Here is a 19147-nt window from a genome sequence, read left to right on the forward strand (position 1 = left end):
TGACATGTGGTAAGCACTTAATAAAACACAAAGCAATTTTCTAGGCCAAGCACAGAGAAATAGGTAAGTTGATTGACTTGGTTTTTTAAAAAAACCTTTTCCAACTGAAAGCTTCTAAGTAATTACATTTTAAAACTCTAATTAAAATAATTCACATGAACAAATCTAACAACTGAAATCTTGCACACTACAGTAGTAAAGCCTTTCATCCTTACTTTGATTCATAATTCCAGATGCGAACGGATCGATCCAGGGAACAGGTGGCAATGAGGGGTTTGCGGATGCACGTAGATAGACCAGTGATGGATGCCGAGTGTAAGGGGTACATCAGATACTCGAAGTGAGCAGGCTCCCCCTGGAGAAATCACACACAGCGAGCTCTGGCACAGTGAGCAGAAGGCAGGCTGTGCACTTCAGCTCTCACTACTACCCAAGAACATTAGTTAGACCAAGTACACAGGAATCAGGCTGTAGCAAGACTGCTTGAACATCATGCATGCTTTCTGATGCCACTATTATTTTAAAATATTATCTTGATGGCAATAAAATATTTTATTCTATACATATACCAGATGTGGGCACATTTCAGTGGATTCCATTTTCTGTTATTTAGGAGTAACACTAGACTAAATACCCTTGTGTGTATGTCTGTGTACCTCTCTGATTACTTCCTTAGATCCTGCAGTGTGAGTGTCCAGGACTAAGCTTTTGAATGTGTAGGCATCCATTTCAAAAGACATCCATCTTGAATAAATGTGTTACCAGCTTCTGGCAAAGCCACCAAGGTAGTAGGCTACCCCTACCCATGGAGGTCTTTTTTCAGAATGCCCTTGATAACTTAGATACTGACTGCTTGAGTGATCCCACTTCTCCCTTCCTAGGGTCTCAATCCCACTCTTAGGCGTTTTTTAAAAAAGGATTTTGTTTATTAATGAGAGACACACAGAGAGAGGCAGAGACATAGGCAGATGGAGAAGGAGGCTCCATGGAGGGAGCCTGATACGGGACTTGAACCCGGGACCCCGGGATCACCTCCCCCGCCCCGACCCCGAGCTGAAGGCAGATGCCCAACCACTGAGCCACCCAGGTGTCCCCCACTCTTAGGCTTTAAATTATCCAACAAAGAGTAAACCTACAAAAATTCTAGATGTCTTACCCTCACAGCCTCATAAAGGCAAAACCCCATAACCTCCCACTAACGACTTCACGCTGTGACCCTACGTGTGCTGTGTACCCTCCAGAGCCTGAGTAATAAATTATGCTTCCCAAAGTTCCCTGTTGTTTTTTGCTGAAGTGCTTTCTGCAATCCTAATAAGAAGCAAAAGGTCCAGTCCAGCCACATCACTGGTCCTAGTGGGAGAAATGTCTGGGGGTTTGCTAGAAGTAGCATGGGCCTTGGCAAGTGCCTCAGGCATTCCCAGCCAATAGCATCACTATCAACAGGCTGAGACTGACAAAATGGACACATTTCTAGAAGTGGAATACTGGGGGAAGTGGTAATTCTAAATTCTAAAGGCCTTGATAGGTACCACCAAATTTCTCTTCAGAGAAATGGTGTTGCTCTGCCACCAGCAGCAGTGAGAGCTGGGTGAATGATTTGAAATGAAAATGTATCCTGTTATACATGTTGTGTAGGCTCCACATGTAAGCAGGGGCATTAGAGCTGGGATACCTGAATGAGGAGTGATGGCTGAGAAAGTCAATGAGTTGCATATATTTTAGGTCTATTCACAAGTAAGACAAAGGCTGGGATGGAGATTCCCTCAAATCCTGGCCCTTTTCCACTTATCAACTTACCTGCATCTACTCACCCTTCCCTACTACCACAGAGGAAAGGCTCTGTGCTGAGATCGGGGGATGGGCCCAATTATTTCCATCCTTTTTCATCTCTTCAATCTCCCTGTCTCTACTGGTACATTCCTATCAGCTTTTAAGCACACTCAAGGCTCCCTTATCTTAAAAACAACAGCAGTTCTTTCTTCTGTCTTTTTTCTGCACCTCTGCCTGAGAAGCTGTACAATGATGGAGAATCAGACAAGCAGGCTTACCGATTTCACTTAGAATTCATGACCATAAACCTCCAATGGACGCAGTAACTCCACCATGTTTTTCAGTAAGTTCACTTTCTAAATCTCTAAGAGATACCAATTTTATATCATTTATTCTCTTTCCAGGTCTTCCAAACTCTCTTGCTCTGACTCTCATTCCCAAAGCTCATCTGACAAACTTGCCTCATATTTCCTTGATTTTCTATCTTTATTTTCTTTATTTTATATCTCAGGGGCAGAGTTGTAGACTGTCATACTCAATTCATGTAGAGTCAATTTTTATTTTATGTTTAGTTCATTCCCTTGTTCTTTAATTTTCACTCTTGTTCCCTTGTTATCAAAGGCACCAATGAATGTGTCTCATTTATATCCTTGGATATTTCTATATAGGGCACTGTGCTTCAGATTGCATTCTGTAGTTTTACTTTTTCTCTCAACCATCTGTGTTGTCATATGTATAATCATCACTTCTAACTTAGGTTTGGTATTCTGTAGTATACATCCAGCTACTTCACTTCTCTAACACTCCCAGGAATGGACATCCGGGTTTTCTTTAACTCTCCATTACTACGAACATTAAGGTGAACACTTTTGTGCATGTTCTTTGGTGGACTGGCATGATGTAGTTCCTGGTATGAATCCAGGGGCAGACCACTGAATAACAAGATGCATGCATTCTCTACTTGACCAAGAACTACCAGATTGCTCTCTAGAATACCTGTGCCAGTTTACACATCCATCATCATCACATTAGGATTCTCATTTTCCCTTGTTCTCAGAAATCTCTCATGGGATCTGACTTTCTAATTTCTGGTAGTGTGATAAAAATAATTCTTATAAAAAAGCCTCTCACTTGTGACATGCAAGAAATCATTACCTCACCACTCAAGCCATGCTCTCTGGCTGCTGCGGCCACCCTTGCCCTTACCTCTGGAGCACATTAAAGATCCCAAACCATGCTAAGTGAAAAGCGAAATAAGTCAATCAGAGAAAGACAACTGTCATATGATCTCACTCATATGTGGAATTTAAGAAACAAAACAGAGGATCATAAGGGAAGGGAGGGAAAAATAAAACAAGATGAAATCAGAGAGGGAGACAAACCATAAGAGACTCTTAATCAGAGGAAACAGACTGAGGGCTACTGGAGGGGAGGTGGTCAGAGGATGGGGTAACTGGGTGATGCATATTAAGGAGAGTATGTGCTGTAATGAGCACTGGGTGTTATGTAAGACTGATGAATCACTGAACTCTACCTCTGAAACTAATAATACATTATATGCTAATTGAATTTAAATAATTAAAAAAAGATCCCAAACCATGACTGACTCCAAGCACTTAAATCAATAAAAAAGGAGAAATTGGGACGCCTGGGTGGCTCAGCAGTTTAGAGCATGATCCTAGAGTCCTGGGATTAAGTTCCACATCAGGTTCCCTGCATGGAGCCTGCTTCTCCCTCTGCCTGTCTCTCTGCCTTTCTCTCTCTCTTTTTGTGTCTCTCATGAATAAATAAATAAATAATCTTAAAAAAAAAAAAAGGAGAAATCTTTGAATTGAAGGCTGCACTCAATAAGGAAAAGAAAGAAAAGAAGGAGGAGACTGTGAAGAAAGTGATTGTTGCCCTGACTGTGGGGAAAGGTGTCAGTCTTCTCTTTCCAGGTGTGGTGAACTATATGCAAAGACAATCTGGAATTAAAGAAGCTCATGTATCTCTATTTGATGAACTACTTCAAGCTGTCAACAGCTTCATGAAGGACTGTGAAGATCCCTATCCTCTAATTTGGGCCTTGGCAGTCAGAACCATGGGGTACATCTGGGTGGACAATATTACTCAATATCCCTGTGAACCTCTCTGCAAGTCCTTGAAGCATGAAGATCCCTATGTTTGGAAAACAGCAGCAGCAAGTTTGTGTGGCAAAATTCCATAACACAATGCCCAAATGGTAGAAGATCAGGGAAATCTGGATTCTCTATGGGATCTCATACAGATTCAAACCCAATGGTGGTGGCTAATGCTATAGTAGCATTATCTGAAATCAGCGAATCTTACCTAAACAGCAACCTGCTTGATCTGAACCAACAGAACATCATTAAGCTGCTGACAACCCCAGATGAGTGCACTGAATGGGGCCAGATTTTCATCTTGGACTACCTAATTACAACCCTAAAGATGACTGGCACGTTAGAGCATCTGTGGGCATGTAACTCCTTGGCTATCTCCTGCCAGTTCAGCATTGGTGCTTTCAGTTAATGAAGTTTCTAGGGTTGTCACCCAAGGACTCTGACTACTGTAATATGCTACTGAAAAAGTTGGCCCTAAAAAAAAGAAAAAAAAAAAAGTTGGCCCTTCTACTTGTCACTTTGTTGTCTGAGGAGCCAGAGGTGTAACCCTGAGGCAACTTCAGCCACTTCACCCCACTCAATGTGCTTTTTGTAGGAGAGAGCAAAGCAAAGTTGCCAGATCTTCCTTGCAACATGGAAGGATATTCCCAACGAAAACCTCAGTTTTAGATTAAGGAATGTCATTAAAATACTGACACTAGCAAGTTGCAAAACAATAATGTTACACTATTGCCAAGAGGAATGTAGAAGGGCAGGACATGCTGTACCAATCCCTGAAGCTCACTGATAGCATTTGGATGTTAGCTGAGCTATCCAGCCAGGAAACCAAAGTTACATGCTATTATTGAAGTGCAGAGCTCCTGAAGTCTCAGTACATCTACAACAGCATTTTGAAAAGCTAATAGACTAGACTGGTCCAGTGCCATCCGGCCACCCTGTGACTGGTGCAAGCCAAGAACTCTAAACTGGAAGAAACTGTATTACTATGTAGAATCTGAACCCAAACACACTGAGGCTGCCCACCAAGGTAGTGATGAGTCTAACCTGTGCTAACATTAGGGCACAACCTGTTGGATAATTTTAGCTTCCTGTGAACATTTGTAACCTCTGCTTCAATTACTTCCCACCTCTTGCCACCTGCTGCTGCTATTCAATTGTCCTTACTTATGAGTTACTCCATACCGCCAATGGCTCATATTTTGGAGTATAGTTTGATATTCTGTAATTGAAGGCTCATTTCAAAAGCAGAAAAAGACAAAAAATATTAAAGGAAAAGTGTCACTGAAAAGAAAAAAAAGATCTCAGACTTGTTTTAATTTGCATTTTTCTGCACCAGGTAACAGAAGTTCTTTGTGAGAGTGACCAGATATTGGATTTAACATACAAAGACTCCACAGCAGCCATTACAGATTAGAGAAGTAAAGAAACTTCTGATAACAAATAGGGAACATCAAAAAGAGACAAAAATTGCTTAAAAAAATAGAAATTCATGGGGCACATGGATGACTCAACTCAACTTAAACGTTTCACTCTTGGTTTTAATTCAGGTGATGATCTCAGTTGTGAGATCAAGCCCCAAGTCAGGCTCCACGCTGGAGCCTGCTTAAGATTCTCTCCCTCTCCCTCTGCCCCTTCTTCCCTCCCACCTCTGCTCATGTACACTGTCTCTCCCATTCTGTCTCTCTCAAAATAAATAAATAAATAAATAAATAAATAAATAAATAAATAAATAATAAATAAATAAATATTGGAGGTAAAAAGTACAATAACAGGAGTGAAAAACCCACTAAAGGGACTCAAAAGTAGATCTGAATTAACAGAAGAAAGAATTAGAGAAGTTAATGACATATCAAGAGGATTATGCAATTTGAAAAACAGAAAGAAAAAAGAATGAAGAAAAATGAACAGAACTGCAGATAAATGTGGGGTAACATTAAACATACCAACATATGTACAATGGGAGTACCAGAGGGGAGGAGAGAGAGAAAGGAGCAGAAAAATATTTTAATAAATAATGGCTGTAAACTTCCCAAGGTTACTGAAAAATAATGTACACATCCAGGAAGCTGAACGAACTCCAAGAAAGATAAACACAAAGAGATCCACAGACACATAATGGTAAAAATATCAAAAACTGAAGACAAAAAAAAAATTGAAAGCACCAAGAGCAAAATGATTGATCAAGTTGAAAGCAAGTGACCCAAGAGAGCAATATGAACTCACCAAAACCCACAAAGAACACCAATAAAGGCACACGTCATTATAAAAAATAAGATAAACACATATTTCATCCCCACTCTTTTTTTTTTAAAAAGATTATTTATTTGAGAGAGAAAGAGAGCACAAGTAAACATGCATGCACACAAGTACCAGTCCCACTCTTCTTTAACCTTACTGAAAAAGCTGCTGTATAAAACAATATGTATATTATGCATTGTTGGGTGCATGGAAATGTATTTGCCAATAATAGCACAAAGATGGTAGGTGGGAGCAAATTGTATTGGGCTAAGGAAGTGACTTATTTTTTAAAAAAAATATTTTATTTATTTATTCATGAGAGACACACAGAGAGAGGCAGAGACATAGGCAGAGAGAGAAGCAGGCTCCATGCAGGGAGCCTGATGTGGGACTCAATCCTGGGTCTCCAGGATCACACCCTGGGCCAAAGGCAGGCCCTCAACCACTGAGCCACTCAGGGATCCCCTAAGGAAGTGATTTCAGGTAGTGATTCAAATCCACAGGGACAAACAAAAAGAACCAGAAGCAATGAAAATGTTCTAAAATTGTGGTAATGGTTGCACAACTCTCTGAATACACTCAAGACCACTGAATTGCATACTTTAAATATGTGAATTGTATGGCATATGAATAAATACCAGTATATATTCAATAAAACTCTTATTTTAAAATACAGATATAGTGAAATGAAGGCGCATCTGCACCCCAATCTTCCTAGCAGCAATGTCCACAGTAGCCAAACTGTGGAAAGAGCCAAGATGTCCTTCTACAGATGGACAAAGAAGATGTTGTGTACACAATGGAATATTACTCAGCCATCAGAAAGGATGAATATCTAGCATTCACATCAACATGGATGGAACTGGAGGGTATTACACGAAGTGAAATAAGTCAATTGGAGAAAAACAATTATATGGTTTCACTATGTGGAATATAAGAAATAGAGCAGAGGACTGTAAGGGAAAGAGGGGAAACTAAATGGGTCTTAAAAAAATCAGAGAGGAGGTGGGCACTTGATGGGATGAGCACTGGGTGTTATTTTATATGTTTGCAAATTGAACACCAATAAAAAATAAATTTTAATAAAAAAATCAGAGAGGGAGACAAACCATGAGAGACTCTTAACTCTGGGAAGCAAACTGAGGGTTGCTGAAGAGGAGGTGGGTGGGGGATGAGGTAACTGGGTGACGGGCATTAAGGAAAGCTCATGATGTGATGAACACTGGGTGTTACAAGCAACTGATGAATTACTGAAAACTACATCTGAAACTAACGATGTACTGTATGTCGACTAACTGAATTTAAACTAAAAAAAAGAACTATCATTTAAAAGAAACCACCATTACTGAGAAAGATATGTTAACATCTCTTACTATGATTGTAGATGGTCTATTTTCCTTGCTGTTCTGTCAAATTTTGCCTCATATATTTGGAGTGCATGCTATCAGATACATACAGTTTTAAGATCGCAATATCTTCTTAATGCAGCGAACCTTTTAGAAGTTCAAAGTGATTCTTTTTAATAGTGGTGGTTTTTTTTTTTTTTTTTTTTGCTGCAATGTCTGCAGTGTATTCATGCTATCTTTCCTTGTTATTTAAGAACAAAAAAGGAAAAACACACTTCTTGATTTATACATCTTTGTGCACACGAGCATACGTCTTTGTGCAACGTCTATGGTAGGTTGAAGTCTCTTAAGTGCAACTGCAGGGTTAAAGGAGATGTACCATTTAAACCTGACAGACAACTGCAGTGTGTCCCCCAAGGAGGCTGCAGCCAACCGCCATCCCACTGAGGAGAGCAGAGTGCTTCTACAGCGAAATCTTAAGATTGGAGTTTCTTTTGCTCTTATGAAAGGGCTGAATGAGCCATGCTCAGCAAATTTAGAGTAAGACTTGGCCCCCAGGGTAGCCAGTCGTTGCTGGGGAAGACTTACCTTGCTGATCTCTGTCAGGGACATGGTGATGCTGTAGAGTTGGTTCTTGCTGGTGCTGGCAATCAGGATTTCCTCTGAGGGACTGAAGCACATGCAGAGGATGTCCTGTTTGTCAGACTGACTTGGCTCGTTGCTCTGCGGGTCCAGAGGAATCTGCCCAAGAGGCAAGGCAGCTCTTAGTGATGTCCCCATGTTGCCAAACGGTGCGTCCTGGGGCTTTCAGAGTTCTTGCGGATACTTTTAGCTTGCAGACTCCCAGACCAGTATGGTTGCAAGGATCCTCCTCAGATGGGGAGAAGGGAGGGCCCTGAGTCCCTGTGTGTCACCTTTCAGTGATCAGCGGCTGACCGAGAGACAGCAGCATGTGTAAAAATGATCACTCTCCACATCTCGGTTTGAGGTTCCCCCTGAAGATGAGTGTTGGTTTAAACCCCATTCCTGCCCATCTGTCAGAACCTCAGTGCGGGAGCCACCTCATCAAGTGCAGCAATGCGCACTTCGGGCCAGCAGAGGGGAAGGTCGCAGTCCCTCTTCCATATGGGGAGGTGACAGGGCAGGGAAAAGAGAAGGGGTCATACAGAAGCCCAGCCTGTCGTCTCTGGGAGGGCCTGGACTTCTCAAGTCGACATGATAATGTTATATCCCCTCCTCCCCACCCCAGTGCTCTTCGTCTGCTGACAACCAGACTTCTTGAAAGGCTGGCCTGCACATACCACCCACTTTCTTCCACCCCCTTGGTTCTTAATTCCTCCTACTACATCACTTATTGAAATGTCCTCATCAACCTTGGAAATTTCCTTATCACCAGAGCCAGAGGCTCCTGCTCAATCCTTGCCTTCTTGACCTTCCTAGATCCTGTAGTGGTGATGGCAGTACCTGCCTCCCAGGGGCCAGGACACCAGGCTCTCAGTTTCTCCCCTTGGCCTGGAGGTCTGTCTTCCTGTACACCTGCTCCTCCATCTTCCCATCGTCAACCCCCCGGCTCTGCAAGGACGGTGAGGGCTCTGGGAGGGAGAAGCGTCCTGCCTCGCCCTGCCTCACCCTGCCCTGGGCCGGGTGGGCCCCCACAGCACCCCAATGTGCTTGCCAGGGAGCTGCCCTCTGCTCCACATTCATCACACTGTGTAAAGTAGGATGGGGAAGCCACAGGCCAAGGACCCTGTCAGTGTCCCAAGGCCTGGCACAGTGCCTAGCGCAGCGCACTGCTCAAAGAGGAAGCACTGCCTTGCTCTTCTCTTCCAGAGACAGTGAGGTCCTTGGGGAAGTGGCCGTGGCTGATTCAGCTATCTCAGCATCCAGCATGGAGCCTGGGCTGTGGTAGGCATGCAACAGCCGTTTGTTAGATGAGAAGTGAACGGTCACCACTTCTCAGCATCTGCCGGGTCCTCATTCGGTCTCAGACTCTACACTAGGAAACGCGAGATTTTGTCCTCAGTCCTCTTTTTCTCTGTCTCTGTTTTATCTGTCAGTGATTCTGTCTAATACGAGGGTTTCGACGAAAGCAATGTAATCATTGCTTACATACAGTGAATGTAATCACAATGATAAATCCTTAAAATAGTAAAAACAGAGCATCAGCTCTGTGCCAGACACCAGCTAAGGACTGTGTATGTGTGTCTGTGTGTACGTACTGATCTCACTCCCAAAGTCTAACCCACATTTCCAGCTGATTTACTTTACTCCAGTGTCTGGCCAAATGTCAACTTCCTCAACGAGGCCTACCAGAGCCACTGTCTCTAGAACAGAACCCCCTCTCACTCCCTGTCCTTTTCCTGGCCTTCTCTTCTTCACAGCGTTGATCCCCGGGGGTCGATCAGTTAATATTTGTTTGTTTGCCTGTTGGCTGTGTTCTTTGGACAGAATTTTTAATGTGCCTGCTTCCCTACCGCATCCCCAGCCCCCAGCATAGAACCTGGCACCTGGTAAACCCTCAGTGTATATTTGTGAAGTGAATAAGCAAACAAAAGAATGAATTGCTTTGAAAGCAGGCGGTGTAAATTCATAATAATTCCCCTTGGTTCCCATTCGCCTTGCTCTTACCCCCGATTTTCCTACCTCTGGCATCTTTTCCCCAGGCATCCAGTCCCAAAGCTGAGGCATCATCTCTGAGAGCTCCTTATCTCCAGCTGTCCACGTTTACTCAGGGCAAGTTCTACAGGCATAACCTCCACAAAGCTCTTTCCCTTCCCACCTTCCCTGCCATTCACTGCCGTGACAAGACCTCACCACTTCTTGGCCTGAGTGACAAAGCCACTTAACTGATTCCTAAGCATGGCAATAGTACTTGCTCTCACGGGTGGAGCACCAAGCACAGCACACATGATTCACTCAGGTCTGGTTCATCCTTTGATAACCACCAGGGATGGGCTACTTTCTCGGTGAAGAAAGAGAGGTTGTGCTGGATTCAGCAACGCATCTCGAGTCACTCCGCCAATAAGGGCAGAATCAAGCCTGGCTCTTGCAGTGTTTGTAGCCACCGCACATCTAGTGCCTCCAAATACCGCCCCCCCCCCCACTACACACCATAGGCAGATTGCTTTTCTTAAGTGTAATGCTTCTCCGCTCAAAAACAGGCCGTCTGAATCATACACATGCTCCTCAGGCTGGCATTGGAGATCCTTCACCGGCCTCAGCTCCCATCTTGCTCTTTCGAGTGATTTCAGTTCCTGTCCCCCGGGGGGGAGCAGAGTATCTCCCAGATACACCACCTGCTCCTCATCCATGGTGCCTCTGCTTTACCTGTTCCTCCCACCTGCAATTCCTAACCTGTTCCCTCCTGTCAATCGTTACCCTTCCTCTAGGGCCCTACCCTAAAGATAACCACCAAACACCCAGAGCCCACCTGGATCTTCCCCAAGCACAGACGATCTCTCTTCATAGCAGTTTGTATCCCTGATTCCACAAACATTTGCTGAATGCTTCCTATGTGCCAGTATATGCTTGACATTAAATATCAGTATATATCATAATACAATTTTTTACGGGAGCGCTAAGCCTCAAAGAGAAAATCTAATTTGCCAGAGTTCTCTTCCAGAATTCAAATCCAGATCCTCCCAATTTTAAACCCCACTCTGGCCACCCCGTCCTAAAACTCCCCACGGCACAAATGGCTCAAGTCCTCATTTCCACTCAGCGCAACAGCTCTCTCCTCCCAGCAAACTCCCCGCCAGTGCTCTGCTGCTGGAGAACACGTGCCAGGAGGACCCCAGTTCTGCTTCTTCCTCCCCTCCTTACCCGAATTTCCCTGCTCTCCCGGTAAAAATCCTTCTCTTCCATCTTCTCAAACAGCAAAACTCTCCCTGGCCCAGCAGAACAGGCAAATCCCTTTGAATAGGCTGCGATGGCAAACACCTGGGGTAAGACCAGCTGGCTGTGGCCACTGGCCAATATGACCTGTTCATGGGAAGGGACCGGGGAACTGATGGTTGGAAATTCAATCAGGCTGGAAAGAGAAAATAGCATATAAAGTTTACGGAGACAATCCCAACGAGGTGAGTCCAGCTAGGGATGAGAAAGAAGGGCTGGCTGTCTTTGGGGGTGGGAGAAATCGCCCACTGTGAGCCCCAGAGCCAAAATGCTACCCTTGGGCCTTGGACTGGTACACAAACTCCAAGGAGAGATTCACCACCCTGTGCAGTCACTATTATTACTGTGGTTGTTGTGTGCATTGTCATCCTCCTTTTGTTTAAGAAAAAGTGGCTCAGAGAGTTTTCTGAGATATGCAACTGGTAAGTGGGAGGGCTGAGATTTGAATCCAAGGTTCCATTTCCTTCCTTCCTCCCTTTCTTCTTTCCCTCCTTCCTCCCACATTACAAATATTTATTGGAATTACACTGTGTAAACAACTCTGTGAAACAATAGAAGTAAGATTGGCACAGTTTCTGCCCTCAGAAGCTTAGAGTCTAGGGGACAAATGCTAAGGACAGTTAGGGAGCAGGTGGGTGGGATGGGAGCAGCCAGTCAGCGGTAACAGGGTTTCAGAGGACAGTTACAGAAGAGGTATACCCATCTGAGATGAGCAGAGGCTGAGAGCCCTCAGCTGATCTGATGAACAAACATGAGTACGTCGGTATGTGAATGTGTCCAGAGGAGTGGGATAGGAGGAACTACCTGTGATCAAGCCCAGAAGCAAGAGTCCGAGAGACATATGTGGGAGATAGAGGCAGGAGCCAATGCTCCAGACGTAAAGATGGGTCAAAGCAGCAGGGATATGTGGGCCAAGTTCAGGAATCTGGGCTTTATTCTTAGAGCACTGGACCCACTGCAGGATTAGGAACACGGCAAACTGGAGGGCAGAGGGACTCATCAAGAAGCTCCTAATAGAATCATGAGCGGAAAGGAGAGGTCATGGCTGTGGGGTTCGGTGAAAAATGAACTGGAAGTTACCAAGAAAGAAGGATCTACCATATGCCATGTGCTGGAGGGCTGAGGCTCCAGGGCCAGGCAGACAGGGCTACGATCTTGGGTGAGTCACTTAACCTATTTGAGCCTCACTGTTCTGTCTATAAAATGGGCATGACGATAATATATACCATATAGGGAAAGACTCAAATGAGAATACATATGAAGTGCTTAACGCAGTATCTAGGACATACGATGGCACATTCTAATATGTGTGAGATATGACTATTATTGACCATAGTAGAGGTAAACTTGACCTGAGCCCCCACTTTGCCCCATAGGCTTTTGTCAGATTTACCTACAACTTCCCTGCACTTCTTTGTGGGTCTGCTGGCTCCTTCCAAATTGTGAGGTCCTTGAGGACCCATGTCCCCAGCACCTAGCAAGGTGCCTTGCACACTGCAAGAACTTGGTGGCCAGTTATTGAATTGAATCAGAAAATTAGGCAGCCACTAGAAAATGTATGTTTGAAAATCTGCAGTTTTGAAGACCGGTCAAGCTGAAGTGCCTAAAAAATGAGATTACATATATAAATAAAAAGAAATGTATCTAGGCTGGGGTCATAGGTGTCAAATTTGTGCGTAAATATAGACGAACATGAGAAAGGCAGAGGGAAGGTGAAAAGAGTCGATTTTAAGGTTGAGGGGTTCTGAGTGACTGTAAAAAAATATGGTTTTTGGTATAATGCTATTGGGATGATGAGCATATTTTCACAAGAGCACCAGTGCAGAGGGATGTTATTACCTCTCCGATTCCTGGATCTTCTCCAGGTTCTTGGTCTCGCTGGTGGGCTCCTTGACCATTATACTTGTCTCCCAGCGTTGGTCTCCAGATTCAAAGAGGAAGAGCCTGCCTGTATCAGTGCCGACAATGATCTTGTCCTCAGACACCCAGGTGTGGGCTAGAAAGTTTTGGGGTTCTCCCCTCTGAAAATTGGTTTGCTTCAGAGTTCCCTCGGCAAAACGGAGCAGCTTAAACATCCCATTTCCAGTGACACAAACCTGAGTGTTATCCTGGGGATTGAAGCTCACCTGTAAAATATGAAAGGATAAAACTAATCTTGATGGAATTACTTCTCATTCTATGAATGAATATTTATTTCAGGTAGCTCAGCATATCCTTTAAACATCACTAAGTCATGATAAATTTTGATATCATATTTGATAAGAGCACAGATTCACTATATTTGTAGGACCCATGCATCGTAAGCTAGGAAACCTACAGAAATCATTTTACAAAGGCCAAAAAGAGGATAAGCAGATCTTGACAAAATGGAATGAAGGCTCAGCTGCAAAAGGAGGGTTTACGTGCCCTGTCCAGGGGGAAAGGGACCACATCAGTGAGAGCTACACAGTCTCATCAACTGGGATGGACAGTAATGGCAGTCAACCTACTAGATGGTGAGCAACTGACCGGCTGTAGTTTCTTCATTTCTGTATTCCTGAGGCTGGATTCATAGTAGGCACCAGGTGTTTACTGAATCTATTGGAGAGGATGTACTCTACTCTGAATAGGGATGCTGGACCCGACCTCACCAAGGTGAAATAATCTTCCAGTTCTCTCTGCTTTTGATCTGAGTCTGTGGCCACCAAGTATGCTCTGATTACTAGTTTCACCTCCCAGGTTCTCGATCACTAGGGAAGAACTACACCAGATAAATGATACGAGCGTTCTGGTTGTCACCTGCTGGGTTATTCACCAGCCTCTCGTGAGAATAAGGGAATCCATTCCTGGGACACTGACTGGCTAATATCTTTGAACATGAGCCCATCTGAGTCCTCGAACTTGTAGAGCTGAGTGCCAGATCCTAGCCTGAGGTGACTGCACCAAGATAAAACCTCCTTGGGACCCACTGCCTAAGCAGTCACCCAGCCTTCCCATAGGTCCTCTTCATTTTGCTCTCAAACCAGGATGGAAAGTTCCATTCCCCACTTAACTGCAATTTCATGGACCTGTTCCTCAAGACCTACCACTTCACATTACATTCCTGAAATCTTCCCACTGCCCAGCAGTGCTGCTAGGAAGAGGCCAGGACCAGCAAGGCGAAGTGAGTTCTCAATCCATCTCGGGGCCCGACCTGGGAAAGCAGTTCTGGGCCAGAGGAAAGAAGACAGGCACTGCGGGTGGGGACTTCTGCCCCTGCCACTCACACTACCTGTGTGATCCTGGGTGAGTGGCTTAATCTCTTGGAGCCTCAGTTCTCTCATCTATAAAAGTAAGATAATAATTATACAGAACACATATGGTAAAAAAAAAAAAAAAAAAAAAGAACACATATGGTTGTTGAGAGACTAAATTTTAAAATGCACATTAAGAAATCAGCACTGTTCCTGGCACATGGAAAGCATTCAATAAAGCTCTTCTTAGGTTTTATAACTTGCACGATACTTGTTATGCTGGGAGGTACCTGGTAGACAGCATTGTTCTGAGAGTCGGTTCTAACAATAGCCATTACTTTCTGTTTTTCCCACAGCCAATAAACAAGGTTTGACTCTGGAGGTGATGTCTGAGCCAACAGGTATTTGGAGTCCGGAGAAAAAGCCATGCTAATAAATCTCTGTACGGGAAAGTCAAAATTATTAAGGACTTTGCGCTTCCGGCAAGGGATGGATGACAGTTCATAAATGGTGATGACGGGTTTCTCTTGCACAATCTCGGAGATAGCGAGGTATCGCCGATTGGGACTGATGGACAAGGCCAGCATGCCCTGACTCTTGTCTGAGCCTGCGAACAGAGGTAAAGGGGGATAATGAGGGCAGATCATGCTTTCATCATGACTCAACATGAACCAGGCACAGTGGTGGCAGGTTTGACACATGGGAGGAAGGCACAGAAATGGTTAAATGTCACTCCTGGCAGTTCCGTGGTACCACTGTGTCCGGGGTATTTGGAAAATGATGAGAATGGGTACCTCACTGCGGCTGAGGTGGGAGGAGAAGTCAGGGAATGATGCTAGGAGGACAAGGTGGGTTGGGGTGGGGATGCGCAGATGGCAGGTTGGGGTGGGGGTGGGCAGGTGGGCAGAGCAAAGGTGTGGATGTGAGGAAGGGTACAGGATGGCGGAGAACCGCAAACAGTGGGGTATGGCTGGAGAATCGCATGTGAGCCAGGGGAAACCAAAGCTGGGTCTAGAGGGGAGGGATAGGGAGGCCTTTATGCTCTGCACAGCCGGCACTCAATACTCCTCTACTTTTGAGGCCGAGAGGCCAACTACTGGCATCCTCAGGCTCTCTCGCAGTTAGGTCATCTATGTGACACTCAGGTTATGAGAGCCACAGACATCTGCTGGACTGACCTTAGGGTAAAGATTGTGCTTTCTCAAAAACCAGAGATGGATGCAGGCTACCCCTAATTTTCCTGGAATATGTTGGTGATAACTGGTGACAGAGCAGTCATCTTGCAAACACGAGGTAACAAGCATGAGAATAAAAGCTGTGGTCTAGAAAGCAGAGGCTGAGGCAGAGATTAAGCGGCAAATACTTTATTAGGGAGATAAAATCAAGCCCATGTTATGATTTTCATGGGCCCCTTCTTCCATTAGTGGTAAAAATTAATAAAATGCTTTAAAAATGAGTAAAATTATATTTTATGACTGCATTGGTATAAAGAAGGATATAATGCCAACTTGATTTATTATTATTATATTCATTTTCCTGGGTCTCTAAATGCATCACTGGCCCTAGGCTCTATGCTTCCCATGTCTTGTGAATAAACTGGCCCGGTTTCAGCACAGGGTAAGAGAGGGTGAGTGAGGCAGGGGGGATGCGCTAGCAAGTGATGCCACGGGCTCTGTGCTGTGCTCCAAAATGAGCTGCAGCAAGTCTGGCCAGCAGCAGGACCTCTCTGGAAGGGCTGCACGGAGTCAGTGTGCCTCAGCAAAGAACTCAGGTTTGTGGTCACTGGAAGCCTTGCATGAGAGTTTGGATTTTACCATGAAGACAAATGACTGTCACAGAAAAACTTGGAAGGGTTGGATGTGTGTTGTAGAAAGAACCCTCCGGCAATTGTGTGGGAGACAGTTCTGGATGGAGGGACACCAGAGGGGGGAGGGGCAGATTATTTCAAAAACAGGATGGTAGTGACAAGCAATATGAAAGCTGGGATGGGAGATGAGAGAAATCCTAAGTCAGACCGGTGGTGGCCTGGGTGTGGCAGGGAAAGGGAGAAATGTGCTATGACTGACATCTGGTGACGAGGAGAAGGGGTGACAGCTGGGAAAGAACACAGAGAGGGAGTTAGGGGTCATGGTGAGGATAATGTTTACTGATTTTTTGCTGAAAAGCCCATCCATTCATCCAAGGATTTTACTTTTATTCCTGTTCTTAGGGTTGCTAGTTTTTTTTTTTCCTATTTCATTTTTTTTTTTTTAACCCTAAAGTCTTTACTTCATCTTGTGTTTGGGATGGTAAAAGGTATGAAACGAAGATTTAAGTTGATTCTCATTTCTCAAATACCTAACTAGTTGTCCCAGCACAGATTCCTAATGCCACCCTTTATGATATATCAAATTCACTTACATACACAAATATAGGTACCTGGGTTTCTGAGATATTTATACCAGCACCACATTATTTTTGTAATCATCGCTTTATCGCGTATTTCCCAATCTGGCGAGGGAGGGCCTTCAGGGAAGAGAGGGAGCGAAAAGGAAAGCACAAATTCCATTCTGGATATATTGTGTGGGAGCTACACACTGTGGGACATTTAGGCATAGGCCTAGCAGACAGTTTATGTGATTCTAAAGCTCGGGGACAGGTTGGGACTGAAAATGCAGATTTGAGGTAAGAGTCACACTGGGGAGTTGAAACTGAGCAGAAATGAGATTGCCTCCAAGAGGGAAAGGAAAGCTTCTCCCTCCTTCCTTTTGTGCTTTCGCGCCAGGGCGGTACCTGGCATAGCATTGGTCCTCCTCATTTCCGAGTTCTGCTCCATTCATGATGGACTCTTTCTTTCTTGAAATATATTTCCCTCCTGTGTGGACCTCCTCTAATCTTTTTGGTTATTCCTTCAAAGACTCTTGTGCTGGCTCTTCCTCAGTTCCCCAGCACTAAATGTAGGAGTACTCCGGAGTTCACTCTTTAGGCTTCTTCTGTTTTATAAATACATTCACTCCCTAAGGGAATCTCTGACATTTTTTTTTTATTTTTATTTTTATTTTTAATTTTAATTTTATTTATTTATGATAAGCACACAGTGAGAGAGAGAGAGAGGCAGAGACATAGGCAGAGGGAGAAGCAGGCTCCATGCACCGGGAGCCCGATGTGGGATTCGATCCCGGGTCTCCAGGATCGCGCCCTGGGCCAAAGACAGGCGCTAAACCGCTGCGCCACCCAGGGATCCCGGAATCTCTGACATTTGAATGGCTTTGTATTTCATCTCTGTGTGGATGACCCTCAAATTTCTATCACCAGCCTGGACCTCTCTCCCTTGTATCCAGATCCAAAATCAATCAAACTGCTCACTTAAGATCTCCATTGCCTACCTAGTGGGCATCCCAATCTTACTATGCCGGGAACTAACCTCCTCATGCTCCCCACAAAACCTGCTCCTACTTCAGTCTTTTCTATCACTATCCCTACAGCCTGCCACTACCCCCACTCCAAGCCAACGTCTTCTCTTACCTGGTCTCCTACTTCCTCCCTTGCCCCTCCTTAAATCTATTCTCTATACAGTAGCCAAAGAGCCTGCTGAAACATAAGTTAGATCCTGTTACTCTGCTCAGAAGCCCCCCATGGCTTCCCACTTCATCAGACTACCACAGCCTTTGACCTACAAAACTGTGGTACTGCCCCATCTGGCCTCCCTCTACCCACTCTTCCATTCACTCCACTCCAGCCACACAACCTCCTTGCACACACTAAGCACCCTCCTAACTCAGAGCCTATCACCAAAGGCAAAAGTATAAAGCATAAAAGGAGAATATATTAATAATCTTGGGGTAGGGAAAAAAGGAAAAGGCTGATAAATTTCACTTCAATAAAACTAAGTATTTCTGTTCATCAAGATACCATAAAGAAGGAGAAAACACAAGTCCCAAACTGGAAAGAATTCTATAGAGAATATATAAAGTGTACATAAATCAATAATAAAGTTACAAAAAAAATAAATAAAAAGAAAAGAAAAATGGATAGAAGACTGGAACAAGGCATTCACACAAGACTAAGTAGGAACAGCTTATAAACGTGAAAACCTATTCATCCTCACTAGTAATGGAAAAATGCACACTAAAACTACATTGAGATACTCTTTCTCAACAATTAGCTTAGCAAAAAATTAAGAAGCTTGACAATGCTAAGGGTTGAAGAGGTTGGAAAGGAATGGTAACTCTCATGCAGTCCCTAGAAGTGTAAATTGGCACTACCACATTACCCAGTAATTTTAGTCCTGGCAGTGTGCCCTGCACAAGTGGATGAGCACATACCAATGAAAGAAACTTTATAGTGGCATGCTTTGTAACAGCAAAAAACTGTTGTTTCCCAAATGTTCATTCACACTAGAATGGATAAATATATTTGAGATGTTCATATGATAGAATACTATATAGCAATAAAATAACTCAGTTTATATGTATTAAGATGTATTACTCTCAAAAGCATGATGTTGAACAAGAGGCAAGTGGCATATGTACAACTATGATTACATTTATATAAAGTTGGTAAGTAGCAAAGACAAAACTATCACTTA

General features: G+C 44.0%; 1 protein-coding gene across 6 annotated transcripts in view; it reads right to left on the reverse strand.

Moving 5' to 3' along the window:
• The window catches only part of CFAP57 (cilia and flagella associated protein 57), a 74027-nt gene that overhangs the window by 53269 nt on the left and 1611 nt on the right, over window positions 1-19147 (reverse strand). For 4 of the 6 annotated variants that reach the window (XR_012005598.1, XM_072772620.1, XM_072772621.1 and 1 more), the window contains exons 3-7: window positions 14871-15187; window positions 13208-13494; window positions 11297-11504; window positions 8063-8215; window positions 216-355 (exon numbers count right to left, since the gene is read on the reverse strand). Coding sequence is in view for 5 of the 6 variants with exons in the window: in XM_072772620.1 (XP_072628721.1) it covers window positions 216-355; window positions 8063-8215; window positions 11297-11504; window positions 13208-13494; window positions 14871-15187 (1105 nt within the window). In the remaining variant the exon portion in view is untranslated. The remainder of the gene's footprint in view (window positions 1-215; window positions 356-8062; window positions 8216-11296; window positions 11505-13207; window positions 13495-14870; window positions 15188-19147) is intronic. The other 2 variants (XM_072772622.1, XM_072772623.1) reach the window with 2 other exon arrangements.

This window comes from Canis lupus, chromosome 13 (assembly GCF_048164855.1).
Source record: "Canis lupus baileyi chromosome 13, mCanLup2.hap1, whole genome shotgun sequence".
Taxonomy (NCBI): Eukaryota; Metazoa; Chordata; class Mammalia; order Carnivora; family Canidae; genus Canis; species Canis lupus.